The following is a 17,375-nucleotide window of genomic DNA, read 5'->3' as shown; positions in this document are numbered from 1 at the left end:
AAAGGTCAAGTTGAACTGTTTGTGTACATTGTTTGACAAATTTTCTTAACTAGACAAGTGGAAAGTTTTGCAAATGTTTCAAGCAATTTAATAAAAAGAAAATGTACAAAGTCTAATCCAAGTTTGCAGACTTGATATCTGATTTCATGATTCAGCACCTAATTAAATTACCAATCCAAACTTATGCTTCACCCAAGCCAAAGAGAAATTCAAGGGAGTAGGTATTAGAATGGTAAAAGTTGGTCTTTTACTGCACCTTAATTTTACCATTGGAGGAACTAACTTGCACAAGCAGTGTTATTTTGCCATTCCAGTCTGATATCTCCTTTCCTCTGAAGACCCTCTCACCAATCATCCCATAGGCCCCTTTGGGCCTACACAGTGGTGTAGTAAGAGTGAGAAGCTCCTGGGGTGGTGGCACCTCTCCCTCGCAGTGTGCGCTCCTATGCCTTTCCCTGTATCTTTTTGGTGCGCTCTCTGACGTCACTTTTTAGGTGTGGGTTCCGGTAGTGACGTCATAGAGAGTTCCAAAAAGGTACGGGAAAGGCAAGGGGCGCTTGTGGCAAAGAGAGGAGCGGGGTGGAGCGATTGGTGTGGGCAAGCGAGTGAGCGTAGAGTTAGCAGGTGGGAGTGAAGGGGAGAAGGGGTGGCAAAATGGCAGGCCTTCTCCTTCCCAGTGCATTCTGGGAAGGAGGCCTAAGACTCCAATTGGCCCAGGTGCCTAAAACCCTTCCTATGGGAGGGGCCTTAGGCATCTGGGCTAATAGGAGCCTTAGGCTCATCCCTGGTGCATTCCAGAATGCACTGGGAAGGAGAAGGCCCGCCATTTTGGAGTGGTGAGCCTACCGGCTGGAGAATGTATACATTCCTCCAGCCGGACTTTCATCTTAAAAGGTGTGTGTTGGGGGGGGGGTTCTACCAGATAGGGGGATCTGGAGGGTCTATAAGTGGGGGAGGCTCTGAAGGGGGGTATCGCTGGGTAGGGGGGAAGCTACAGGAGAGGCTGGCAGGGGAAGGGGAGGGCATCCCTCCTGCCATGGACATTTGTGGGGGGTTCAGGGATGGCAGCAAGAGGAAGTGGGCATCCCTCCTTCCAGCTGACTTCGCAGCTGGGGGTTCCCTGCCAAAACCACTCAGCTGATTGCGGCAGGGAGATTGCCTTACTGTGAATATTGACCAGAGTGATGATAGGTTGTTCCTGGCCTGTATCATCTGGGAAAAGGAAAATTCAGCCTTAGAAATGAAGTGTAGGCAAGACTTTGAAAAAATCTACCTTTAGTGAAAATCTGTGGCAAAGCTCTACCTCTTCTACACTACAGTATTTACACCTCTCCATAACTCCTTTCTTTCATGAATGTTAATACCACGTAAGGTCAAGATAGTGGAACAGTTATGGTGGAAACTGGCTTGATCAAGCATAATATGACAGAAAATAAGCAAAAAGTATACAGATTCTAAAATATATATACTGTATTTATTTAATTTCTTCTTGTGACCATTATAGCTTCCGGTTCCATCTATTAGTGTGTCAAACCGCTGGTCTTGGGATCCAGAAGAAGAGAGGAGGCGGCAAGAAAAATGGCAGAAAGAACAAGAACGTATGCTGCAGGTACTTGGGAAGGATGTTATTGGTTGGTTAGTTTTAGTCCTTCATTTGGGCTAAAGCATTATGCATATATTAGTATAAAATAAGGCTGTGCATTGATTTTAAAAATGTTAATCACATGGTTAATTGCAATTAAAATTTTTAGTTGCATGATTAATCGCATAAAGCGCTACCTCACATTTCCTCATATAGTGCAGGATGTAGATAACAGATGTAAATTCTCAAAGCTGACACATTTCAAGTCAATAGTCCCATGGAAGGTAGGAGGGGCCATACGGTGGGGAGGAGGAGAGACGCAGTGTTAATGTGTGTGTGAATTTTTAATGCACGTTAAACATTTAACACATTAATTACATTAACACTTTAAATGTTCAGCCCTAGTATAAAAAACATCAAAAGGGGTAGCAGAAAATGATTCACATGTGCTGGCCTATATTGCTAAGGCTATGATCAACTAGCAACCACAAGTCTTGACCTCATAGGATATCATGCCTTATCTTAGTCAATTATTGTAGTGTAAAATTTTCTCCACTGTAGTTGATCAGAATATATCCCCGATAGCTGATCCGGTGCAAAGACCTACCGCCCTCCCAATTGTCTTTATTGAAACTGTATTTTGTTGGTTGAGATTATGTATGTTTTTAAATTTATAACCACTCTCTATGAGGGTAGTGACTTGTCTATGAGGGATTTCACCTTGAGAAAGCATTTAAATTTATAACCTGCATAGAATGGTTGGACAGGTCATGCTATGAAAAAAATCTGAGAAAAAATATGTGGTAATGGTTTGAGTTATGATACGGTATGCAAACTTAAGGTTTAGTTTAGTTTCATTGCTGCCTTAGATAGTTGCCTAGTCTTGCTTAGTGGTTGGGTGGTCCTGCCTGGTAGGATAATAGTTATACTGGTTTCCTTGCCCACCACGTGATGAAGTTTTTCATGCATTGCTTGGGTTTGGTTGTCTCCTCCCTCAAACTTGGTGGCCTGTAATAGGGCCAATTTAAAGTGGATTTTGTCTTGTATAGTCAGTTATTGTACTCCTCTTCAGTTCTATGACCTAGGTGGATGCTCATATAAGTTACTGTACTTAATCTAATGCCCTGTTTCCACCCTATCCCTCAGGTCTTAATCACCAAGCATTCAAGTAGTATAAACAGCTACCCAAACTGGTGAAGCTGCTGTCCAAATATCTAGCTGCCTATGTTTTGGTTTCTGGGGAGTTGTAACTTGTTCCCACATGGGTGGTAGTGTCGATAGGTGGCATGTCCTTTGTTTCTTTTGGGTTCTCTTTATCTCTGTGTGGTGGTGAAGAAATGAGAAGTTAGATGTTTGCAGTAATGCTCCCTCCCAGTCCTCTTTCTAATTCTGTACTGTAGCCTCTGTGTTAGCTTTGCCCAGACATGGTGGTTGGGAAGAAAAGGTCACATGACCTTGCAATAGACTCTTTAGGCAATCTGAGGACTCTTGAGTATCTTTTCAGAGTAAACTAAGATATTTATGATTGGGTGGTTCATGTCTCAGGGAGGAGATTGCTTCCTAAAATGAAATATATATTACTCCCAGGTGTGTAATAAACCATATTTACTATTTGCTTTCTGGTGGTTGAAGGTATTTTTATTTTGCTATGCGCCTTTTCACACACTTGGGTTGTAATTACAACCCTACATGCTTCCTGGCACGTATATTAATGACCTTTTTTGTAAATCATGATTTTGAAAACCGAGCTGAAACCATATCAACATGATGGAAGTGCTGTGTGCAAGGGTACTGGATGTAATTTTACAGCCTGGCTTCTGTTTCTTGTTTTGTCGCCTTATAAGTGGAAACACAAGATCTCATTTACAATGGCTGATAGATTATACTTCTTTTAAAAATAGATCCATCTGACATGATGTTTTGACACACATCAGCAGACGAAGCATTTCACAAAAATATATGCAATAATTTCAGGTTAAATTGTTCTATAAAGGAGGAATTTCTGCAAACCTTACTGTGTTAGAGGCTACTCCTGACATAGGAGCCAACATTTTCAAAACTATGTTTGACTTTTTGTATTATATTTATTGAAAATTCTAATAAACATTATTGAACATAAAAAAAAAACTATTGGGAGTGCTAAATCTAATGGAAATTACCTCTCTCTAGACACTGAATATGTTTATTCAATATTCAAGCACCCCAAATACTGTTGGCATGAATCCTGCCCCTAGTTCACCCACATGCTCCTCCCTCATTTCCACAGTTCCACTTTCTTTTTGTCAAGAAACTAATGGCTGGATGCTGTAAAACTGCCTTTAAGATCCTGTGGGTTGCTGTGTTGCCAGTAAATTGTCCAATTGGAAAACAACAATCAATGTTGAAAACAATTTCACATGCAAATGATTTTGCAAAGGTCTGCCATAATCCCATCCAATCAGTTGTTGGAGAAAGTGACTGACACATGCGCAGAGCCAGCAGGGGAAGCCACGAAGTAGCCTTCTGCCGCTCAGCTGTTTGAGGCAAGAAGAGGTAGGGTTTTTTATTGTTTAAAATGGCCACACATATATCATCTGCAGTCACCTAAGACCCCTCCTTATGGGAGAGTCCTTAGGTATCTGAACTAATCAGAATCTTAGGCCCCTTCCAGTGCATCCCAAAATGCACCAGGAAGAGGAAGGCACACTTTTGAAGAGGTGGGCTTCTCAGCAGGAGGGAGTGGGCATCCCTCCTGTTCATCATCTGAATAAGGTATTGGGAGTAGGGAGTACAGGTGGCCAAGGCAGGAGAAAATGGGCATTCCTCCTGCCAATTTTCATATGGGGGGGGGTCCGAGGCAGGAGAACGTAGGCATCCCTCCTGCTGATCTTCCTGGGGGAGGAAGGAGGAGGGGGATCCAGGTGGTTGAGGCAGGAGGGAGTGAACATAACTCCTGTCCTGCTTTTTTTTTTTTAGTTCAGAGTTGGGGTGGGGCCACGGCACAACTTTTTTTCTTTTTTTTAATTTTTAATGGAGACAGATACTGTGCGTGTGTAATACATGTTTATAAAATCTGTGCCCATTAAAAAAAAAAAACAAAAACTGAACCTTTTAACACTACCGGCAATTCTAGACCCGTTGGACATTTTGAATTGAAGAAATATGATCATATAACACCCTCTTATCGGATACTGCGATGGCTCTGTTTGGTCTATCTCCCAAATATATAATTGAGCTCTTATCTTTTGCAACCAATAAACACAGGAGAAATTCACATTTGAATTTTGTTTTTTTGCCTGTTAGGGGCTGCAAATTTTGAAAACATCATGAATATCTTCTGTCATATCAAGCAGCATTACGGGGTAATGACCTGGAACATCTGATTATGCTTTCTGATTCCTATGTGGAATTTAGGAGACATATAAAGTCATATTTGTTCCTGAAACATTTAGGCAACTAATTAGTATGGATATTATAATGAACCACCTAGAACAGTGTTTTTCAATCTTTTTACACCTATGGACCGGCAGAAATAAAAAAATTATTCTGTGGACCAGCATCAGTCCGTGGACCAGCGGTTGAAGAACACTGGGCTAAGTTGTGGGCCAGACCCTGCCCATCTCTACCCAATGTCCACCCCAGACCTCGCCCCCACAATAGTACTAATTACACCTTGCATGTCCCTTGTCTCATCTGGAAGCCTTCCCTCTGATGTTGCAACGTCATAGAGAAGGCTTCCGGTTCAGGCGCAGGATACCTGTAGGAGCCACTGCCCATGCTTTGTGCACTGAATCAGTTAGGAAGAGGGAGCTGGCTCGAAGATTATGCCACATTGATCGCACCGTGGACCGGTGGTTGAAGAACACTGTTTTGGGCCTGATGCACGTGCTGGCCCTGTGGACTGGCAGGAAATTTCTGTGGACCGGCACTGGTCCATGGACCGGTGGTTGAAGAACACTGACCTAGAACATTATAGTATTATTTCTAATTATTTGGTTATCTAATTTCATTTCTTAATTGTAATCTTTTTAATTCTTTGTAAACTGCATAGAACTTTATGGCCCTGCAGTATATAAATTGATTATTATTATTTTGGAGCATTAAAAATCGGTGCTTCATTTTGTGCATCATCTGGGCATCGATCAGTGTGCTCATTTTAATATTGATGAGCTTGTTGTAATCCATTTACAAATGATTATCAGAGGCTGCTACAAACCACGGGAAAGACCACGATTAGCCATTTTGGGCATTGATATCTGAAATACTTTGACCACTAAACCAGTTAAAACTGATTTAATGTTGATTGTTGAAGCCAAAGTGAGTGTTGAGCATATGGACCAAAGCTCTGCTGGTATATCTAGTACCCTCATAGCCTTGAATTCATGTTATGGTCTGTATTGTCCACCATCAATCATTAAGCAAGGAAGACAGCCAGAAGATTGAAGTAGGTACTCCTCACCATAGGCAGTAGAAGTTCAAAATAAGTCCCTTACAGGCTCTGGGAAAATGCTAGCCTTGGCAATAAACAGAGGTCTGTATGTTGTAGCACTCACAGATTCATGGGGAGAGGCACATGACAACAATACTTATCTAGAGGCCAGATTCAGGATGTAGTCTATACAACAGAGTTAGATAGTGTTGTGATGGTTGAGCTACTTGAGAGGATGGGAAGAATTTATTTATTTATTCAAATTTATAAACCGCTTAAGTCTAAGCAGTGTACATATTAAACATACATAATTATGAAAACAACACAATAGCAGGTAGTTACCAAAATATAGAAGTATTTAACAGTCCTTGCTGAACAGTCCGCTGCCTCCAATCTGCCTGCCTGGCTTAAGTCTCCATGTACAAATTCAATTGTGAATTGTTCAGTTAGTTAATTGCATTATCAAGGCTCCTACCCGATTAGCTACCGCCAAGCTCCTCCGCTGGAATTTGTCCAGTTACTAGACTCTACCCATTGCTAAGGCTCTTTCTAGACTTTAAAAAAAAAAAAAAAAATTAATTATAATAACATAATCACTACCTTAACCAGCCCCCCTGATATCCTCCTGTTTCAAACTTTCACTCTGAGATTAATAGGTCCCCCGCTCACCCTGAGCTGCCTCCTTTAATCCACCCCTCTGCTTGGAGATTTCATTTAAGCCAACCAAAAAAGCCCACCATGAAGCCACCCCTTTGGGTCCTTCTCCTCCTACTCTTCTCATCTCTCAACACCTCCCTCTGCCTGAATCCTCCCTCTCCCAACCTGCTCGACTCCCCAAATAGTCACAATATTGGCCCTGGCACCAGAATCCCCACCCTGATGCGCCCCAGGAATCATCACACCAGAAAAAACCCCTGCAAAGTCAATCCCACCTCTCTAAAGCCTGTCCCCCATGCTAACCTCCCCTGCCATGCCTCTAACTCTCTCACCCCTGTCCCGACCCTTTACTGCAACGCCAGATCCGCATGCAATAAGACTCAAATTCTGAAGGACCTCCTCGAAGACCTTGACCCTGGATTCCTGTGCATCACAAAAGACGACCTCTTCACACAAAACGAACTCTGCTCCCATGGCTACCAAGGCCTCTTCTCACCCAGAATCAATCGTAAAGGAGGTGGCCTGGCTCTCCTCTACAAATCCTTCTTTGATGTCCAGCTCCTCGAAAGAGGCTGCCACGCTTCATTAGAATATATGCTAGCCTCAGTCAATGACGAGCTCCGCCCTCACCCACTGGGCATCCTGTTATTATACCGTCCACCTATCCCTTGGTCCAATTCCTCTGACCTCGTCTTCGAGACCATAACTAACGCCTTTCTCAAATTCCAAAGATTACTATTCATCGGAGACGTTAATCTCCACCTTGACGACACCACCAGCAAGGACACGATAGAATTCAATGACTTCCTCACCTCCTTAGGTTTCTCCCCCCCCACTTTCGCTCCTACCCATGAAAAGGGGCACACCCTAGACTTCATCCAGTTCCTCGACCTCACCGCTTATAAAACGTCTGCCGAAGACATCCGTTGGGAACACGTCCCATGGTCAGACCATCTCCTAGGGGCCTTCTGCCTCCCCATCTTCATGTCTCATCTTGGATCCCCTCCCCGATCCCCCAATTCTATTACCTTCCGGAAAAAAATCTCGAGCGATCTGTTCTGGACCAAATTCCTCAACCACCTCCCCTCCATTACCAAGCTTGCAGACTCTGAAAACAATTGGCACAACTGGATCACCCTCTCCAAGTCTACCTACCACTCCCTCGCCCCCCAAACCACTAAATCCATCACCTATCCCCATAAAGCCCCTTGGTACCTTCCACTCCAAAGAGACCTGAAACAAAAATGTCGAGCCTTAGAGCGAAAATAGAAAAAATCCAAATCCCCATCTGACAGACAGGCCTGGAGAGTCAATATCAAGCTCTACACCTCAATATTAAAAAAAGCAAGGAAGAACTTCTATGGAGACAAGATCTCCAAATCCAACAACCAGAATAGCACACTGTTCAACATTTGGCGCTTCCTAACCACTAAAAATGACTCCACCCTTCTCCCCTCATCTCCTTCAGCTGAGGTCTTAGCAAAATTCTTCAATGATAAGATCTCTATCTTAAGGCGCTCCTTCCTGCCCGCAGTCTCCTACAACTCTCTGGTGCCCCCCGAACCCAACCCCACCCTAGCTGCTCTCAACCCCATCCCTCCGACAGATCCTGGACTGCCTTCGAGCTCATATCTGATTCTCAGACCCTTAAACTCTGCCTCAAGTTAAAATCATGCAATTGCATCCTGGACCCATTTCCTTGCTATCTATTTGAGAAAATCCCCACAAAGGCCATCACATCTCTTACCAAACTCATAAATTCTGCCCTATTATCAGGCCTATTCTCCACTGAAATGGGACACATCGTACTGAACCCTTTACTGAAAAAAGCTGACCTAGACCCCTCCATACCATCCAGCTATCGTCCAATAGCAAATATCCCTCTCCTCATCAAGCTGCTCGAGTCCATCATATCTACCCAGCTCTCTTCCTACTTAGAAAGATTCTCTATCCTCCTACCTTACCAATATGGCTTCAGATCCAACTTCTGCACCGAGTCCCTATTGGCCTCTCTAATCTCTAAGGTTCAGCAACTGCATTCTTGTAACAAGTTTGCTGTTCTCCTACAATTCGACCTCTCCGCAGCTTTTGACGTTGTCCACCACGACATTCTAATTTTCCAACTCTCCGAGATAGGCATTAGCTCCATAGTTCTTGATTGGTTCTCCAAATTCTTACGCTCCCGCTCTTACATGGTTAACATGAGCGGCACCTCATCCTCCCCCTGGACCCCGACTTGTGGTGTCCCACAAGGTTCACCCCTCTCCCCAATCCTCTTTAACATTTACATGTCCTCCCTGAAACTACTCCAACTATCCCCCCTTGAAACTCTTTACACTTATGCTGATGACATCCTCGTCCTCCTTGAGACCGACTCGAACCTCACTAACCTCTCTACGAACATATCCTCATGCATAACGAACCTCCAATCCTGGGCATTCACAATGCAAATGAAACTGAACGAGTCCAAAACAAAACTCCTTTGGCTCGGCCCAAAATTAGTCCATTTACCCTCCTCCATCCCATTGTCCTCCGGCTCCTCATTACAGCTCGAGTTCTCAAGCAAAGTCCTGGGTGTCACCTTAGACTCTTCTCTATCCTTCAACGACCATCTCCAATCCTTGGTAAAAAAAAATGCTTCTTTAGCCTTCACATGCTAAGGAAAGTCAGACCCTATTTTCACCAAAAACACTTCGCAGTCCTAGTACAATCCATCATCCTCTCTAGATTGGACTATTGCAATTCTATCTACCTCAGCCTAACCAAGAAAAGCCTCCACAGACTTCAGCGGATTCAGAACGCCGCAGCTAAGCTTATTTTCGCGAAAGGCAAATTCGATCACGTCTCGCCACTCCTGTCTAAGCTCCATTGGCTCCCAGTAATCCCCAGGATTCACTTCAAATGTGCGTGCCTAGCCTACAAGATCCTACATGGCATCCTTCCTGCCGTAATCCCTCTATCCTGGAACTCCCCAACCCCTACCTCCTCCAGATCGTCCCAAATTTTTAAACTATCCTTCCCTTCCACAAAAGGTATCTCCCATGCAGGCAAACTTGGTTCATCCCTCCCCTTTAGAATCACTGAGATCTGGAATAACCTCACCTCCCCGCTCCGAACCTCAAGCTCCCTCCAACTTTTCCGTAAACACCTAAAAACCTGGCTATTCTCAAAATTGTAACACTTCCCCCCTCTTAGGCCTCTCCCCCTTCCCCCACCCTTTTACACCTAACTCTTAATCTCTCCACTGTAGTTCCTCTCTCATCCTACTTCCTGTAAACCGTGCCGAGCTCTGCATCCGTGGCGAGCTCTGCATCCGTGGAGATGGTGCGGTATATAAACCCAAGGTTTAGTTTAGTTTAGTTTAAATTGGTAGAAACATTTTGATAAAACGCTATCGTAAATTTTAATCATTTACCTTCAACCTTACTCTACTCTTAAGATTGAAAACCAGGCATATCTGTAAAATCAAATCTCATTAAATTTAAAAAAAGAAAAGCATCTATAAATAGTTGCCCCAGGTAGTTCTATTCTAATTAGACACGTGGAGAGGCATAATCGAAAGAAATGTCTAAGTCCAATTTGGATGTAAAGTGCTAGCCAAAGTTGGCAGTGGCAAATTATCCATTCTCAAATTATGTCATATATATATATATATATATATATATATATATATATATATATATATATATATATATATAATTTTTTTTTTACACAAAAATCTAGCTGTACATCCAGGCATTTGATTATTGGCACTTGGACGACCTGTCTTTTAGATCGTCCAAGTGCTGACTTATATCACATTGGATTCAAAGCAGGTTACTAAAAGATATTAGCATGTGCTGTTAACAATTTAATTTTTTTTTCATTAGTTTAAAAGATCATTTGAAATCCTTATGAAATACGTCTTTAATTTTTTTACCCCAAAAAAGTAAATAGGTTGATTGTAATTTAATCAAAATAGGAATGTCACTTCAGATTTTACTAGATTTTAAAATAAGCCATCTAACAACTGTTTAAATTATATATGTTTACTGGAAGGATAACAGAATCGGAGAAGAATGAAAACATGAACTGGGTAGGTTAAAATGTGTAAGAGACGGAACATACCGGTAATCGATTTAGAGTTTTGAACACCAAGCAGGCAGTTTTGAGTTCTGGCTTATATAGGTAGCTAGGGTAGTTGATCTGTACATTACATAAGTTCAATAGGGTTACTTTGTTGTTAATTCTGTCTCACTATGGTAATTCTGCAAGAATTGAAGCCTTGACAAGTGTAGAAGAAATTCTTAAGTATCAAGAATTATCAGAGTCAAACAGGGACAATATTATTGACTGAACAACTAATCAAAAATGATCTGAGAAAAGAAATCATTTTTATTGGAATAAAATAATATACAATATATAAATATACAATAACAGATGAATATAAATACAAGAATGATGAGATGGATTATATTTCAGATATAATTATAATAAAAGAAAGAATACTCAATTACCTTCTCTCACTAATTACCCTCTCCCACTAACCACTCTCTCCCATTTTCCTTCCCAAGATTGCATAATGAAAAATTAAGGTATACCTGTTAAAACATGACTTCTTGCGGTGGGTGTCATTATATTTAAAAAAGGTGGCCAAATCACAAGAAATCTACCCTGCTTCATATCAGAGATAGACATAGCCTCCGTGAACATAAGATGTATCATACGAGCTCTCCATTGACCATAAGTCGGACCTAAAGATCTTATCCATAAATATAGGCTAGCTTTCAAACCCCAAAGAATGACTCTTTTCAAAAATCCTTTATAGCTTTTAGGTCAGTGGTCTCAAACTCAAACCCTTTGCAAGGCCACATTTTGGATTTGTAGGTACTTGGAGGGCCTCAGAAAAAAATAGTTAATGTCTTATTAAAGAAATGACAATTTTGCATGAGGTAAAACTATAGTTTATAAATCTTTCCTTTTGGCTAAGTCTTAATAATAATATTGTAATTTATAGCTAAAGAGACATATGATCAAGAAACTGTTGTATTTTACTTTTGTGATTATGACAAAAATACCGAGGGCCTCAAAATAGTACCTGGTGGGCCGCGAGTTTGAGACCACTGCTTTAGGTATTGGGTGTTGAATATCAAAAATCCAAAATAGATTATAAATGTTACAATGCCATTTTACCTGCCATATATTACTTACTTTGGAAAAGACCTCTGACCAAAAACTGCGAATCAAAGGACATTCCCAAAACATATGGGATAATGTCACTTTGGGGTGATTACATTTTAGACATGAACCCATAGCCATTAGAGGAAGATTCCGATTAAATTAGGAACTCAAAGGAGATGGGAACTGTCTTTGGGGAGGGGTGGTAGGGGGTGGTGGTATGTGAGGCGAATAAATAAATAACTTGTGCTTTTAAAATATCAATCTATATTTCAACCACATAATGTGAGAGGAGATGCCTGCAGAAACACAAGTCTTGATATTTTTATGATTTTAGAATAGCAAGATAGTGCAGGATAATTTTTTTTTTTTAAATAAAATTATATTCCAGGGTAAAATCAATTGAATAGCTATCCATGGTCCTTTAAGGCTGTAGTAGCTTGCACATGACAACATATGCTGACTTTGTGTAGAGTGAGTCCTTCAAATAGTACTTTGAAATTTACATTTTCTGGACAGGCACTTTACATGCTCTGTTTAAAGCTGTGATTGGAATACCATGCAGAGAACAATTCTGAGAACATCCTAAAAGTACTGTATTTTCTCGCATATAACGCGCGCGTTATATGTGGTTTTTACATACCGCGCATACCTTGCGCGTTATACTCGTGAGCGCGTTGTACAAAATTTTTTTTACATAGTTCCCCCCCGACGTTCGATTCACCCCCCCCGATGTCCGATTCACCCCCCCGCAGGACCGCTCGCACCCCCATCCCAAAGGACCGCTCGCACGCACCTGCACCTGCATCCCCACCCCGAAGGACCGCTCTCACGCACCTGGGGGCGGGGCCTGAGGCACATTGGCCCAACCCGACCATGTGCCCAAGGCCCCGCCCCCAGGAGGGACCTAAGGCTCCCGGGCCTATTCTGATTGGCCCAGGCGCCTTAGGCCCCACCAGTAGGCGGAGCTTTGGTACGGATGGGCCAATCCGGCCTCATTCCGTCGTTGGCTGCCTGCCGGACAGGCGGGTTTGGCTTCCGTCTGTCCGGCCAACTACAGAAAGGTACGGGGAAGGGGGATGGGGGTGTCGTGGGGGTCGGCCAGGGTGGTCGCGGGTCGGTTGGGGGGGCGGTCGGAGGTTCTTGGGGGGGCGGTCGTTGGGGGGAGGGGGGGTTTGCTTCGAGGGCAGGAGGGCCTGGGATCCCTCCTGCCCGTAATGTAGTGCGGGGTGGGGGTAGGGGGTTGCCGTGGCCAGGAGGGTTTGGGCTCCCTCCTGGCCTGAACAAATAGCAGGGGGGGGGTCGCAAGGGCCAGGAGGACTTGGGCTCCCTCCTGGCCTGATATTGTTGGGGAGTCGGCGGGGCAAGAGAGCTTGGGCTCCCTTTTGCCCCGATCGTGTTGGGGAGTCGGGAGGGCAAGAGGGCTTGAGCTCCCTCTTGCCCCGATCGTGTCGGGGGTGCCGCGGTTGGCTGGGGCAAGAGGGCTTGAGCTCCCTCTTGCCCTGATCGTGTCGGGGAGTCGGGGGGGCAAGAGGGCTTGAGCTCCCTCTTGCCACGATCGTGTCGGGGGTGCCGCGGTTGGCTGGGGCAAGAGGGCTTGAGCTCCCTCTTGCCCCGATCGTGTCGGGGAGTCGGGGGCGCAAGAGGGCTTGAGCTCCCTCTTGCCCCGATCGTGTCGGGGGTGCCGCGGTTGGCTGGGGCAAGAGGGCTTGAGCTCCCTTTTGCCCTGATCGCGTCTCGTGTCGGGGAGTCGGGACCGCCAAGAGAAAGCAGCAGGACACCGGTAGGAGCTTGTACATGATGGGGGGGTCGGGAGGCTGTGGGGGTGCGAGCGGTCCTTCAGGGTTGGGGTGCGGGTGGGAGTGCGTGCGAGCGGTCCTTCAGGGTGGGGGTGCGAGCGGTCCTGCGGGGGGGGGGGTGAATTGGACTTCGGGGAGGGCATCAGGCTTTCAGGGTGGGGACAGGACTTCAAGGGGGAGAGGAGAGTCGGGGCGGGGGAAAGGAGAGTCGGGGTGGCCAGAGGAGAGTCGGGGCGGGCGAAAGGAGAGTCGGGCAGCATGCGCGGTATACGGGTGTGCGCGGTATATAAAAATTTCTGTACATAAATTTGTGTTTTTTGCGCGCTATACCCGTGTGCGCGTTTTACACGGGTGCGCGTTATCTACGTGAAAATACGGTATTCCCTCCATCAATACCTTATGGTCATCTCATCAGTAATATCTGTTCTGAAGATACTTGTGTTTAATCACTAGGAAAAGTACAGACGTGAACAAGAAAAACTGCAAGAAGAGTGGCAGCGAGCTCAAGAAGAAGCCAAAAAAGAGAGTTCCCAGAATGCGGATCAGGTAGAGCTTTTATATTTTACTCTACAGCTTTCTAGGGTCTCTTGATCTCAGTGGGGGGAAACAGGTCAGAGGTAGGAGTGTCTCACAGATTTGACTCCGGCTATTTTTCATTGAGGGAGGTCCAGGCCTTGCCTTTGTAGTTAGGGATAAATTCTGTATCAACAGATGAAGATATGATTGGATATATATGTAACATTGGGAGGAGGGGGGAGATTTTTAGTTTATGGGTATTTTTGGTTTGTGTTTTTAAGGAAAGAGTGTATATGAAGTCCTATGGACTCTGTTACCCTAAGGCTTGTTGATGGCCAGAGGAAAGCAATCTTTCAGGACTCTAACTTTGTGGGTTTTACAGTGGTAAACATTACTGAAAAGTAACCCCTCCCCCTCAAAAAATTCAAGTGAATGCTGACTTGGTTGTGGAAAATTAAATGTACTGAAAAATAAATAGGATGGTAGAAGTAATATTACAACACATAAGAATCAATCAGAAATGTTCTTGGTATATTGCAATCACATGGATCTCATGAAAAAGAAAAAAAAATATTGAATGATCATAGTGGGCTCAGATCTTGTGGGATCAATCACCCAGATCCTGATCCAGCCAGGTTCAGGTGAGCACCTGAATTTCCCAGTAAGGGTAATGGGCTTTGATATACCGCCTTTCTGTGGTACAATCAAAGCAGTTTGCATTTATTATATGCAGGTACTTTCTCTGTCTCTGCTGGGCTCACAATCTAAGTCTTTGTACCTGGAGCAATGGAGGGTTAAGTGATTTACCTAGACTCATAAGGAACTGGGAAGCGAATCCAGCTTCCCAGGTTTTCAGTCCACTGTGCTCTTAGGCTGTTCCTCCACTCCTAACTTCTACTGCTTTTCTTTTGCACTGTACAGGCCTTTTCTTTAGCTGACCAACACCTTCACATAAATCTGTGCTTGTTTTCTTTACCTCAAGAGAATAATTGTGATACAGTTTAAGCTCCACACCGTAGATTGTTTTCTTTTCCCAAGCCCTAGGTCTTTCTCTATCCTATTGACCAACTCCCTAATGCCTGGAGACTCCTCCCTCAGCCCTGGCACACACACACTAACTCAAAGGAAGGTATCAGGGGATTACTACGACTTTTTTCTTCTCCTGTGTTAACTTATTACATTGCAGAGCCTGTGAAAACTCTGAAGCTCTTTCAGTAAGGGGAAATGTGTTGATCTTGCATCTGTTGTGTATACTTGGTTAAACAAAATGAAAAGGAAACCATTGTTTTTAAGTATAATGTTGCAATCAAGGGTCTGCACTGAAAAATAAAACCTGTGGCAAAACTATAGATTTTGTATTGCGGAGCTTGCTTGCTTGCGTTTGACATAAATTTCCATGACAAAACTAGATGCCAGCTCAGTATCTGGAAGGTCAGTAAAGAATTCCCACTTGTGCCCAAAATTTGGACATAAAACAAAATTCTCAAGAATTTTAAAATTGGATTTTCTTTTGTGCAGGAATATATGCTACAGAAACCGAGTGCCATGACAGCATCTGTGCCGGTATTTTCCAGCTGGAGGACAAGCAGGGATGAAATCCCCCCCAAACCAATCAGCACCAGGAGGGAGGAAGAGGAGAAAGGGGCACAGCAACAGAAAAATGAGTGGCACAGAGAGGAAGAGGCTTTTCAACTGGAGCAACAGAGAAAAAGGCAGGAAGAGCTCCAGCATGAGAAAGAAAGGAAGGAGAGAGAGGAAAGCAGGCGACGGTACGAGGAAGAGCAGCAGAGGTATCGGGAGGAAGAGGAGCAAAGGAAATGGCAGCACCAGGTGGAGACAGAGAGGGATCAGCCAAGGCGTATACAGATGTATCAATTCCAGAGGTCTGTACCTCAGAATAAGTCATGAGTCCTTTATCTGCATTTTTTAGATTCTTGGCCTGTTAAGTTATTTGTTGATACTCTGTTACTTAAGCCTCTTGGAATATTTGTTCTTGTTGTTTTGTAAAGGAACATGCATAACTGACTTTAATCATGGGTGTGGTCTTGTTTGCCAGAGAGAGTGCTGTCATCAACAGCAAGAAGGAGTCAGGTTCAGGAGTAGTTCAGGGATTCATTTATTAGCAAGGCAAAGTATAAATATCTTGGAAAAAAAGCCATGGGAGTAGGCAGTGGCACAGTGAAGGTAGGAGGCGCCTGGTGCGGTGGCACCACCACCCCCGTTCCTGTACCTTTTAAAATCTTCTCCAGCGTTAGCAACTTCTCCGGCCTATTGCTTGCACCAGTGTTGGCTTTCCCTCTGACGTCACTTCCTGGCCCTGTGATCTGGAAGTGATTTCAAAGGGGAGCCAACGCCAGCAGCAGGCTGGAAAAGTTGCTTGCGCTGGCAAAGATTTAAAGAGGTGGGGGTGGGCAAGGGAGGTCATGAGTATGGCATGGGGGGGTGGCAAAGAGGTGCTGGTGCCCCCCCCACCAAGACGGCACCTGGAATTGACCCCCCCCTCCTTACTACACCACTGAGTAGAGGATACCTGGGGGTGAGAGAGTAAAACTCAAGACTGAGAAGCCTGAAGGGCCTTGCAGTGTGTGTGTGCATTTTTTTTTCTGGCTATACGCAGGTTGGAATCAGTTATAGAAGGCTTGTTGTAGTTGGCTATCTCAGGATCTGTCCTTTTGTCACTATTTCCTCACAGGTGGTCTTTAATTGTCTTGTGTACTGACAGAATAAAACTTCAGCAGTTTCTTGCAAGGGAGTAGCCTGATAAGAACAATGGCCTTAAAAACCAGAGAAGCCAGGGTTTAAATCCTGCAGAAGCTCCTTGTGACCTTGGACAAGTTGTTTCACACCTCTGTCTCTGGCACATATTTTGGGGGTAATGCTCTAAGGAGGGCGCCAACATTTAGGTGTCAATAATAGGTATAAATGCACGTGACATCATCGCATCGACGTCCGCATACTTCCAGATGCCCTCGAGCCATGGCCACCACATGTAGTAGGCCACGGCTTCGCAAAGTTTGTGAGATACTGTTTTAAAGCTATAATATTGGAAGGTTTTATGCAACTGATCCTGGGCGCTTTAAAACTTGCTCATGTAGCTGTCTCGTAAGATTTTTGTCCTGTTTTTTCCATAATACTTTGCTTTTATGACCAGGATAGTCAAATTTTGCAAGTTGCCTATTTAAAACATGAAAATGGCAAATGTTCATCTCTTCATTCTTATAAAGTCATAAAAAGCAACATATGAATCATAGTTGAC

At 44.0% G+C, this 17,375-nt stretch overlaps 1 protein-coding gene across 12 annotated transcripts in view; it reads left to right on the top strand.

The window, feature by feature from the left end:
- LMO7 (LIM domain 7) overlaps nucleotides 1-17,375 on the top strand; it is a 444,867-nt gene that overhangs the window by 389,979 nt on the left and 37,513 nt on the right. For all 12 annotated transcript variants that reach the window (XM_033950185.1, XM_033950181.1, XM_033950180.1 and 9 more), the window contains 3 exons: nucleotides 1,505-1,609; nucleotides 14,057-14,149; nucleotides 15,638-16,002. In XM_033950185.1, coding sequence (XP_033806076.1) covers nucleotides 1,505-1,609; nucleotides 14,057-14,149; nucleotides 15,638-16,002 — 563 coding nt within the window. The remainder of the gene's footprint in view (nucleotides 1-1,504; nucleotides 1,610-14,056; nucleotides 14,150-15,637; nucleotides 16,003-17,375) is intronic.

The sequence above is a fragment of the Geotrypetes seraphini genome, chromosome 6 (genome assembly GCF_902459505.1).
Source record: "Geotrypetes seraphini chromosome 6, aGeoSer1.1, whole genome shotgun sequence".
In the NCBI taxonomy this organism is placed as follows: domain Eukaryota; kingdom Metazoa; phylum Chordata; class Amphibia; order Gymnophiona; family Dermophiidae; genus Geotrypetes; species Geotrypetes seraphini.
This window is presented reverse-complemented; position numbering and strand designations above follow the sequence as displayed.